This window comes from Dermochelys coriacea, chromosome 7 (genome assembly GCF_009764565.3).
Source record: "Dermochelys coriacea isolate rDerCor1 chromosome 7, rDerCor1.pri.v4, whole genome shotgun sequence".
NCBI lineage: Eukaryota > Metazoa > Chordata > Testudines > Dermochelyidae > Dermochelys > Dermochelys coriacea.
Window position 1 is genome coordinate 1,710,274 of NC_050074.1, and position 12,058 is coordinate 1,722,331.

The window sequence follows — 12,058 nt, forward strand, 5'->3', positions numbered from 1 at the left end:
CCCCTTTCTGGCTTCTCCCTGGCCCCGCTGGGCCGCCGTAGGGGGCGGGCCGTGTCGCTGGCTCCTATTGGCCACAAGGAGGAGGAGCTGCTCGCTGATTGGTGGGTGGGGCTTCTCCCCTCAGAAAGCGGGTGAGGCGGGCGGCGTGAGGGTTTGGGAACGCTGGAAGCGCGAGGCCGGTTCGGTTCGGTTCGGTTCGGTTCTCACCCCACCCCACCCTGTTGGCCCGGCCTCGCGTGGGCGGCGAGCGCCCGTGACCCTGCGCCTCTGTAGCGCTCCCAGGCCGGCCCGGCCCGGCGCTGCGCTGCGCATGCGCATGCGCATGCGCAGAGCTCGCAGCCCGCGCGCGTGGCGGACGGGCCCCGTGGGCGCGGAGCGCGCTGTGCCCGCCGCGGGCTGCAGGGGGAGCCCCCGGGCTCCGGGGCCCACGGACAGTCTGCCCGGTAACGGGCGCTCACCGCTCTGCCCGGAGCCTGCCTGGCCTGTCTGCTGGGCCAGCCGCAAGCCTTTGCCCTCGCTCCACGGCCCGCTCGCTCTTCCCTCCCGGGGTCCGGTGTGTCGCTCGAATGGCTGGACGCGGGGGCGGGGGCGGGTCCAAGCCTGCTGCGTTTGAAAGAATCGTTTTCAAGAACGCTTCTGAAGACCACTACATGAAGGTTTGCTTGTAGGTTCAGCTTCCCCCCCCCCCCCATTTTTGAATACAACATCCATTTTGAGATTGAATAGACTTGAATAATCAGACTCTTTGTGTAAACGTTGTTCTTTGCAGAGAATTTCAAGAAGGTGGAATTAGATTGAATGCTGCTCATTTCAAGCAACTTATTATTTCAGCACTGAAGGAATTACATGGGGAGGTATGGGATCGTCGGCTGTCTGATTGAGTACTGTACTTTTCTGAATTCCTTGTAAATATAACTTCATAGATTTGATTTGATTTGATTTTTTTTTTAGGGGCCAGAAGCAACCATTATGAGAATCTAGTTTTTAGTCTAAGCTCCTGCATAATAATGGCCAAAGAACTTCCTCTAATAATTTGTGCATCAAGCCCATAACTCTGGTTTGAGTTGAGCATCTCTCTCACATTGAAGACTGCACATGATGGAGAATCACTAAATAAATAGTGCTGACTTTTTAAAAAACATTATCTCAAATGGAACGTCTAGGAGAGTGTGCTGCTGAATGGCAGAGGCTGATCTTTCTTCACTTAACACCTTGTTCTTTCTTTACCATGCTATGATTACATCTTAAAAAAAGAAGAGGACTTGTGGCACCTTAGAGACTAACAAATTTATTTCAGCATAAGCTTTTGTGAGCTACAGCTCACTTCATTTTCCACCAAATGCATCCGATGAAGTGAGCTGTAGCTCACGAAAGCTTATGCTCTAATAAATTTGTTAGTCTCTAAAGTGCCACAAGTACTCCTTTTTCTTTTTTGCGAATACAGACTAACATGGCTGCTACTCTGAAACCATTTAAAAAAAAAAAAATCCGTAAACTTCAGGCTGCTTTTAACAATGGTAGTAAATGTTACAATTTTTCTGTTTCAGTAGGCAAATGTATGAAAATCCCATCTTCACTGCGGTTCTGATGTGTATTCAAAGTTTGCTGAACCCTGAGGTTTCTTGTGCTGCATACATGATTCATAGAATATCAGGATTGGAAGGGACCTCAGGAGGTCATTTAGTCCAACCCCCTGCTCGAAGCAGGCCCAATCCCCAATTTTTGCCCCATCCCTAAATGGCCCCCTCAAGGATTGAACTCACAACCCTGGGTTTAACAGGCCAATACTCAAACCACTGAGCTATCCCTCCCCCCAACCTCAAATTAATTTTAGCAGGGCAAAGAATTTTGACTAATTGACTTCTCAGTGTGGAAGCTGTTTCACCCCAAATTGCAAACTAGTGATTCTAGAAGATCTCTGAAGCTAAATGGTCAGGCTGGGTCGGTATGTGGATGGAGCCCCTCAAAAGATAACCAAGATCTTGGTGATTCTCTAGGTTTGTGGCCTAATGAGTGATTCCAGGTCATCCTTTCCATTAGAAAACATAATTTAGTGAATAGTATTATCCAAATTAGAATTACTAATAAAAAGTCAGAGCTGAAACTAAGCAGAAAGGAGACTTGGTTCATGGGACATAAAGGGAAAGGAAGAAACCATTTAAAATGATTTCCCTCCTGCTCCCTCAGAGCCCTTCTCTCCTTGCTTTCTGCTGTTCCATAGTCTTCGGCTTTTAAGTTCAAGAAACTGAAGTCGGAGCCTTAATGTACCTCCTATCAGCCTGGATGCTGCTTTCAGTGCTATTTGACACTCACTGAGCTGAGTGTGAAAACAGCCATTTTCCTTTGTCCTGGTATCTCTGCTCCTGCTGCAATGGAGCTTCAAAGGGAAAACAGCAGGAGGGAATATGGCCTGCTGGACTGGAACTCAAGAGGTCCTAGGTTTTATTCCTGGCTCTGCCACTGATTTGCTGGGTGAGGTGGGGCAAGTCCTATCACCTCTTCGAGTTTTGCCAGCTGTAAGATGGTGATAATGATGTTTGCTTCCTTTGTAAAGTGCTTTGAGATCTGTGAATGAAAAGGGCTATAAAAGAGCTGGATATTACAAAGTTGCTCTAATAATAATAATTTTAGTTGGAGAACATGGAAATCATATGTTCATAAACTGGTGTTAAAGCAGTGAATAATATTGATTTAACAGTAGTGCCCTATTTGTGCATAGGTTGGTGCAGCCTTGCCTGTAGATGTCTTAACATATGAGGAAAAGACCCTGTCTGCAATACTAAGAGTTTCTAGCAGGTAAGACACTGATTGCATATACAGTACCTTGCAAGTACCAACATGGAATTGTGTAAGATGTATAAATAATCTTTAATATGAAAATAACTAGCTTACAACTTCTGATAGTTTCCTATCAAAATAATGGAGAAAATAATAGCTGTGATTTCATAGAAATGCAGGGCTGGAAGGGATTTGGAAATTCTTCAAATCCAACCCTGCACCGAGGCAGGACCAAGTAAACCTAGACCATCCCTGGCAGTGTTTGTCCAACTTGTGCTTAAAAACCTCCAGCGACGGAGATTCCACAACATTACTTGGAAGTCTGTTCCAGTGCTTAACTACCCTTCTAGTTAGAAAGTTATTTCTAATATCTAACCAAAATCTTTCTTGCAGCAGATTAAGCTCATCACTACTACTTCTACCTTCAGTAGACAGGGAGAACAATCGCTCACTATCCTCTTTATAACAGCCCATAACATAGTTGATTGTTATCAGGTCTCCCTTTGGTCTTTTTTTTTTTTTTTTTTTTTCTTTCCCCCAATACTAAATATGCCTGAGTTTTTTAATGTTTCCTCATGGGTCAGATTTTCTAAACCTGTTTGTCTGTTGCATCCTTTGACAGGATAACAAGCCTTATAGATAGTGGGGAAGCGGTAGATGTGGTATATCTTGACTTCAGTAAGGCTTTTAATACTGTCTTGCATGACCTTCTTCTAAACAAACTAGGGAAATACAATCTAGATGGAAGGGCATATTGAGTGGGGCCTCGTAGGGATCAGTTCTGGGTCCAGTTCTGTTCAATATCTTCTTCAGTGATTTAGATGATGGCATAGAGAGTACACTTGTAAAGTTTGTAGACAATACTAAATTGGGAAGAGTTGCAGTGCTTCGGAGGATAGGATTAAAATTCAAAATGATCTGGACAAACTGAAGAAGCAGTCTGAATTAAATAGGATGAAATTCAATAAGGACAAATGCAAAGTACTCCACTTAGGAAGGAACAATCAGTGGCGCACATACAAAATGGGAAACGACTGCCTAGGAAGGAATACTGCGGAAAGGGATCTGGAGGTCATAGTGGATCACAAGCTAAATGAGAGTCAACAGTCTAACACTGTTGCAAAAAAGCAACCATTATTCTGGGTTGTATTAGCAGGAGTATGGTAAGCAAGACACAAGAAGTAATTCTTCCACTCTACTCCATGCTGATTAGGGCCTCAACTGGAGTATTTTCCAGTTCTGGGTGACACATTTCAGGAAAGATGTGGACAAATTGGAGAAAGTCCAGAGAAAAGCAACAAAAGTGATAAGTGTAGAAAAACATGATCTGTGAGGGAAGATTGAAAAAATGTTTAGTCTGGAGGAGAGGGGACACAATAAATTTTCAAGTACGTAAACGGTTGTTACAAGGAGGAGGGAGAAAAATTGTTCCCCATCACTGGAGATTTTTAAGAGCAGCTTAGACAAACACCTATCAGGGATGATCTTAGATCAGGGATTCTCAAACTGTGGGTTGGGACCCTATTTTAATGGCGGTCACCAAGGCTGGTGTTGGCCGTGGGCCCAAACCCCACCGCCCAGGGTAGAAGCCCAAGCCCCACTGCCCAGAGCTTCAGCTTTGGCCCCCCAGCTTGGGTCAGTGGGGCTTGGGTGGGCTCAGTCTTCAGTCCCCCCCTTCTGGGGTCATGTAGTAATTCTTGTTGTCGGAAGGGGGTCACAATGCAATGAAGTTTGAGAACCGCTGTCTTAGATAATGCTTAGTCCTGCCATGAGTGCGGGGAACTGGACTAGGTGGCTTCTCGAGGTCCCTTCCTGTCCTACGATTCTATGATTCTTGTGTGTTTCTGGGATGTATGTGAATGCTGCTTAGTGATCACTCAGGAGTGTTCCCCGCCCCCCATTGCGCTTGAATTTCAAGAGATACCTAGGGGGGCACCTGGCCCAGGATTGGTAGAAGCTTCATCCTTCACTGATATAAGACAATCCATTGGTGAAAGGGATCTTTTCACTCTGTTATCAAGTGGCTGCTTAAAAGTCTGGAGGAGGACATTTATAGCCTTATTGGCCTTTAGATAGTCTGTACTGTACTCTTTTACTGCCCTCATCACCATGGTATCTGAGTGCCTTCCAGGAGTGCATTAAATGACCTGGTTTATTCTCTCTCTCATCCTCTCCTTGGGGAGAATTATGTGTATAGCGTAGTGTCTTTTGTTTTGGATTTTGGAATGTACACGCTGCTACATGTTAGAGAAGGCAGGCTGAATAATGTGCCTGGCACTTGCAGGGGAAGATAATTAGTTGTGGAACAAAACTGTAAATGATTCCTCTCCGTTTCAAAAAGCTATGTGAAATGCCTTTTTAAGGTGTGAAATCGAGTAACTGGCCTTTTAGAGCAGTCTTTACATCCCTATTATCTTTCAACATTAATACTGTGAGGTCTGCCTAATTTAGGTCTTGCTCAGGGTGTGAAAAAACACCTCCTGAGCACAAGTTGCAGCGCTGTAAAGCGCTAGTGTAAACAGTGCCCCAGCGCTGGGAGCTATGCCCCTCGTTGAGGTGGGGTGTTTTTTTTTTTTTGTTTGTTTTTTTTTTTTTTAAAGAGCGCTGTGACCACACAAGGCAGCAAGGAGTGTAGCTCCCATTGCTAGTGCAGTGTCTACACTGGCGCTTTACAGTGCTGCAATTGCTGTGCTTGGGTGCTTTTCACAGCCCTGAGCAAGGAAGTTGCAGCGCTGTAAATTGCCAATGTAGACAAGCTATAAGAAAAATGATAAAGCACTGGGAATCAAAAGAGCAGTAAAAAGGCAGACTAAGAAATCACCTCAAACACAACAAATTTCCATTGGCATTTGTGGGTTTCAACTATTTTCTGACTCTGACCTTAAAAATGTGACTGGTCCAGAATAGTTAATGTGACACTGGTCTAAAAAGTGACTAAGATGTGTAAACCCCACAACATCTTGAAACATCTGCTTCTTGTGTATAGTCCTATCTGCTGCATTTAGTTACAAAAGTGAGTGTTCAGTACTAGTTGCATTGGCTCTGCAGATGTAAGTTAGAGTGAATTGGATAATGTTACTTGTGCAGCAACAGAATTAGTTCCTGTGTTCCAGGGCCAATCAGTTACACCTGTAGTTAATCAGCTCACAACAGTTGGGTTGCTCAGGTGGCACTGAAGGGAAAATTTGGCCCATAGAATCTCTTACTGATGACCATGCATGACCTAGAAAGAACCCACCTTGACTTTGCTAGGCTGAGTATGCAGGGCTGGAGATTAAAGACTAAAACATCTTTTTTACTTAAATTGAGCAAACTTGATGTGTACTCAATGAGACGATAAACATGGATCCATATATATGGTTCCTGTCTTAAAACATAAAATGACTAGGTGTGGATGATGCAGTACTTAAACTGGTGTCTGTTATCCCTTCCTGTGGGAAGAGGTCAGGAGCAGTTGGGAGATTAGGGAACTAAAGATGAATGGAAGCTATTGGGGGTGAGGGAAGGGAAGGAGGTTAGAGGAACAGGAAGTGGGGTTCAGGAAACAGGCCCAGGAAAAAAAGGGTTTGACAAGGGCAAAATCCATGAGCATTGATTGTATTAAATACTTCAAACCATGGATAAGACAAACTACACTGAAGGGTAACAGAATAGCAGCCGTTAGTCTGTATTCACAAAAAGAAAAGGAGTACTTGTGGCACCTTAGAGACTAGTTTGTCTCTAAGGTGCCACAAGTATTCCTTTTCTTTTTACTGAAGGGTAATTATCACAAACTTGTCACCAGAGCCCACTGATGAAATTACCAGCTGTTAAATGCAGTTGAGAGTTCATTATTCCTTCTGTTTAGGGCATCTCTATTTAAACTGTGTACACAGCAGGAAAACCTTTGAATCATGTGAATCCTAATAATATATTTAATGTTGTCATTATTTAGTGGCCTTGTCAAGCTGTGGAGTGCTCTAACACTGCTGGGCTCCTACCAGAACAGGAAGTGTGCTTTTAGAGTGATACAGGTAAAGTCCTGGGGAATCTGGGACCTGCCTCTGAATGTTAGTCCTCTTCAGGGTTACTCAGCCTACTCAAGTACACCAAACCTTTTAATAGAGACATGGTTTACTTGTGTAAAAACTGATCAGTTTTTAGAATTAAATACCTTTAAAGATAGGTGTGAAACAGATTGGTGAGAGATTGAATCCATCTGTTTTATAATTACTGAAATTCAGTCAACTTAAATTGTCATGTCCATGTCTCTCTTTATATTGTACGGTGCTTGTAACAATCACCTGTTGTCATATCTGGGGTTGTCTGAGAGGAAGTAGATGCTGGGAATCCTCTTTCCTTTTGGGGGCCCACATAGATGCGATCTTGTAAAACTAGACTCTTGTGTCTGAGTTTCATCACTTTATATATCTACGTCAGTGAGGTCAGGTCTGATCTCGTTAACAGATTTTTGAGGAAACTAATTTCCATGACAGTTTGTCCTTGGCCCACATCTGGATAAAACTTGTATTTTTTTTCCCACCACTGTCAGTCACCTACTTGAAACCCCATTGTACTTGAACTCCAGAGCCAAATGCTTGTTCCTTTTGAAATGCTTCACTTCATTCTGCCACGTAACTTTCAGTAACCTGAGTCTGGGAGCTGGAATTGGTCTCCAAGGGGATAGTTGAATAACATGGTTGGCTTAAGTTGTTCTGATTTTGCTTTATATGGGGGAAACTTGTGGGTTTTTTTGTTTTTTGTTTTTTTATCTTGCCTGCTGGAAAATGTTTGGTATGTGATGTTTTCATAATGTCTTTTTTTTTTTTTTTCCCACCAGACCTCTCCATTTCTCCTTGCGTTATCTGGGAACAGTAGAGAACTCGTATTGGATTGAATACACAGGAGACAAGGTTGGGCTGAAAGAAGTAGAAGTTGCTCAAGATGTTGGCAGTACTCAGACCTAGAATTTTTGGTGGAGATTTCAAAAGAACCATCCTGACAAAACCAAACATTGCCAGCTCATTGCTTAAATCTCCCTCTCTTCAGTATTTACATATACAAGTTGGAGACAAGGCTGAACTTACTAAAGCCTTCACACAGAAGGATGTTGTTTGTTTTGCTGACTTAACTGGGGACACAAACCCATTGCATTTGAATGAAGGCTATGCAAAGAGAACTAGGTTTGGGAGAACAATTGTACATGGAGTTTTGATCAACGGACTTATTTCTGCAGTTATAGGTACTAAAATGCCTGGCTATGGTTGTGTGTTTCTTTCTCAGGAAATCCACTTCCCAGCTCCCTTGTACATTGGAGAAGAAGTCTTAGCTGCAGCAGAAGTGAAGAGACTGAAAAGATCTGTTGCATACATTTCAGTATCATGTACTGTTAGGGAAAGTGAAAAGATTGTTATGGAAGGGATAGTGAAAGTCATGGTGTCAGAAGGTCAGCGCTCCTGACTGCATGGTGCTTTATTCTTTAGTAAGATTCAGAAATATGTGGGGGGGTTACATTTATGATACCTCAGTCCTTGGTAAGAGGAAGCCTGCAGAAAGGCTTTCAAGGTCACAGCTTGCTGTCAGTTTTGAGAGCTACTCTGCCTTGTAGGTAAGAGATGTAAAACATCACTTTTGATGGCTTGTAAGGACACACGAAGATCAATATGATCCATACTTAACTTACATCTATTACTATCATGTGCAGCCAAGCCTATTCTCTTTCCTAGCTCAACTGTTTGTCACCAAAATAAACACCACTGTTTACTGGAACCTTTTAAAAAGGAATGTTTATATCACGTAATGTTCTGGAGTTGGGCAAGAGACTCCTGTCACCTGACTAGTAAACACTGAGCCAAGATATTTATCGCGGATAAATGAATATAGTATTCTCTTGGTTCCTGTTACCAGTGCACAGTATATGCACATTTCACATATCTAATGTGTTGAGTTTTGAACTCTTACTTGGTTTGAGGTTCTAGATATGTCAAAGGGCCACATCTCCCACCCCCTTACTTATATGAATTCAATGAATTGAAGTTCAAGGGACTATGTGGGTGAATAAAGCAAGCAGCATTTGGTTGATATTAACACATGCATATGTCATCTTCTCCCCTGACTTACAAGAATAAAAAGCTTTTTATTCAAACATTGCCTTTATTAGGGTAGCTCTGATGTTTCTTTCATAAATTAATGCATTGTTCCATTTAATTTTCAAGCGAAAGGACTCAGCCTTAAATCAAATATCATTATGTCATACAAAAATAGTCTGTGTAAAGGTCTTGGATAACATCTGACCACTGCGGAACTACACACTAAACGTCATGTTGCAACCTGTCACAAATATAGGAACTCTTAAAACTAAATTACAGGAAACTTTACATACATGTGGCTACACATGGTGGCTTTATGAGCTAAACCCTTTATAGTCCAGAATTGCTTATTGCTTTGGAAAGAGGGTAGCTAAAAGGAAGTGGTTTTTAGTAGGTCTGTTCTTTCAGACAACACACAGAGCCATATGTGCATGAGACAGTCAGTTTGAGCAGATCAGAATAAATGAGGTGGCTGCTGTAAACCTTAAATATACTTGACAAGGTACTTATCTGCCCCCTGGTACCATAGTGTTTGAGCAGCCTCTTAAACTTCAAGGAACCAAGACCTGTGAGATAGAGAAGTGCTATTATCCCCATTTTTCAGATGGGGAAGTAAGGCCCAAATAGACTAGGGGACAGACTTTTTTAAGGTATTTAGACATCTAAAGCTGCAGGTAAGCACCTAGTGGAGTTTTCCATGGTGCCTAGGCACCTATCTGCATCTTTTAATGTGTAATATCTTTTTTTAAAAAAAAAACTTGCTGTGATGTGCAAAAGGTCATATGGGACATTTGCAGGAAATTAGCCTGGGACTTTGGAGACCCCAGGTTTAACACCCTAACGCTGGGCTGTCCTACTTAGCTAAGTCTGATGACATTCTCAGAGCTGCAGAAATCACAGCAATGTAAGCTAGAGCAGTGTGCTGTGGATCTGATGGCAGAGTTTGGCTCATAACCTACTCTGTGGATATAATGGATAGTCAAAGTACACGAGGTTGACTTCTGGTTTAGTATTGGAGTTCCTTTTCTCTCTCAAAGTTAGACTCATTCCAGGTCTGTATATGATATCTATATATACTAAATCTCTAGGCATGCTTACATTAAGAATGATACACTGTGAATAACATAACTGCTAGCCAGAGCTGAGGGGAGAGACGAACAAAGCAAACATCCATTCTTGGAGCTTTGGACTCCGTGTGAGCTTGTTGGACCAAGGGAACAACTGCCAGAAGCAAGAGCTTTCTACTGATCAAGCCTACGTCCCACTGTACAAATCTGGAGTCTGTCATCTTGAGCGTAGCAGCTGTCTTCTGTGAGGATGTGGCAGCCTTTAGACTTGTCCCATAAAGGGCTTTGTAGATCAAAATTACAGTAGATTTTTTTAAGCACAATAATAGGTCAATCTTGCTTTCCAAGCTGAAGCAAATCTTTGATCTACGCTTCTGAGTTTTAGATTTAAAACTCAGAAGAATGGTCATGTTTAAACAGCACAGTTCTGTGTTCAAATGGCAATCAACTGAAAAATTGGTGACTGCAAAATGTGGTAGTTTAAGGACAGCAAGAACCCTTAATGTACATCTGGTTCTTTTAAAAGTTTTTAAAGATATCCAAGATATTTTAAACTGCACCCTACAGACAATATTGTGAACAAGGTAAAAGTAAGAGGTAGCTGCACAATCGGAGACTATATAAGATGAAACAAGAAGTAAAATGTTTGTTTATTTGTGGGCAAGTGTTGTCAGTTTAATTTCTTGACTTTTAAGCAGATCTCAGTATCAACTGCTGTTGATACAACTAAAAAAAAAAAATGGCAGGAAGCAGGGTCCCTAGAAGGAAGACTTTTTCACTGTTCAGCAGCTAGAGGAAAAGCAGATATGTTGGCTGTGAAACTTGCTTCTGAATTAATAGTGAAAAGAAGTCAAACCTCAAACACCGCTGATTATTCTCCCATGATAGCTCAGACTTTTTAAAACTTCTCTATACCACACTTTTATTTTTGTCTTGTGACAGATTGTTATCTCTGGTGATCTGTTTGGATACAAGAGACAATTAAAAAGCGAAGAGGGCTCATCAACCAGCTGGTAGTTCTTCCTGTGTGCTCCACCCAAGCAATAATTAGCACTCTACATCAGCATTGTTTTTCATGGGATCCTTTTAATAGCTCTTTCAGCTTCTGGGTAGGGTTCATATATATACATAAGCATATTCTGAGACTGCTTAAAATAAAATTGGTAGCTGATAATGTTGACACTGAAGCTTGTAACTGATGCTGTAGCATACCATCACATTCAGCTCCTCCAACTCCTTTCGTCATGGTGGTCTTGCTTCAGAGCTTAAGGGAGTCTGGGGGCACTGACAACAATTACAACTCACCCTCTCTGCTGTGGAGAAGAGCTTAAAAATTAGGCTTTCAACAAAAATGACCTTAAAAACCTAACTTTTAAGTGTAGCCCAAGCCTTACTTATTTCAATCATATAAATAAGCTGTGCTTACTAGGGTTGGTCTATACTTAAAAGTTAGTTCAACATAGTTACAGCAGTCAGGGTGTGTGAAAAATGCACACCCTTGACTGACAGAGCTATGCCAACCAAACCCTCAGTGTAAATGCAGCTATGTTGATGGAAGAACACTTTTGCTGATGTAGCTGACTTTGTTCGGAGAGGTGATGTTCCTAAACGCATGGAAAAAACCCTTCCATTGGTGTAGGCTGCATCTACATAAGGGATTATGACACCTTAACTACATGGACATAGAAAGAAAAGGAGTACTTGTGGCACCTTAGAGACTAACAAATTTATTAGAGCATAAGCTTTCGTGAGCTACAGCTCACTGTAAATGCATCCGATGAAGTGAGCTGTAGCTCACGGAAGCTTATGCTCTAATAAATTTGTTAGTCTCTAAGGTGCCACAAGTACTCCTTTTCTTTTTGCGAATACAGACTAACACGGCTGCTACTCTGAAACCTGTCTACATGGACATAGCTAAGCCAATGTAGTCCCTGTAGTATAGATACAGACTATGCTCTGGAAAACCTGTGCAGACTAAAAATCATTTATATTACGGGGTTGTTGGGAGGAAATACTGCCCTTAAAAGTAAGTTCCAAGGCCTTTAAAAGTAAATGAAAATCCAGATTAATTACGGTACATATGGGGAGGCCTTAAAGAACTCCCAACAGGAGAATGCAGAGAAAGCACTACTTTTATTGCTGCAT

At 42.2% G+C, this 12,058-nt stretch overlaps 2 protein-coding genes across 2 annotated transcripts; both read left to right on the plus strand.

Moving 5' to 3' along the window:
- Positions 1-521: 521 nt before the first annotated feature.
- Positions 522-8,902, plus strand: RPP14 (ribonuclease P/MRP subunit p14). Its single transcript, XM_038410297.2, has 5 exons — positions 522-664; positions 770-854; positions 2,720-2,796; positions 6,713-6,791; positions 7,598-8,902. Exons 1-5 carry the CDS (start codon positions 567-569, stop codon positions 7,652-7,654), a joined length of 396 nt encoding a protein of 131 aa, XP_038266225.1. The 5' UTR covers positions 522-566; the 3' UTR covers positions 7,655-8,902.
- HTD2 (hydroxyacyl-thioester dehydratase type 2) lies at positions 7,702-8,902 on the plus strand. The gene has a single exon (XM_038410296.2). It carries the CDS (start codon positions 7,702-7,704, stop codon positions 8,215-8,217), a length of 516 nt encoding a protein of 171 aa, XP_038266224.1. The 3' UTR covers positions 8,218-8,902.
- Positions 8,903-12,058: the final 3,156 nt, after the last annotated feature.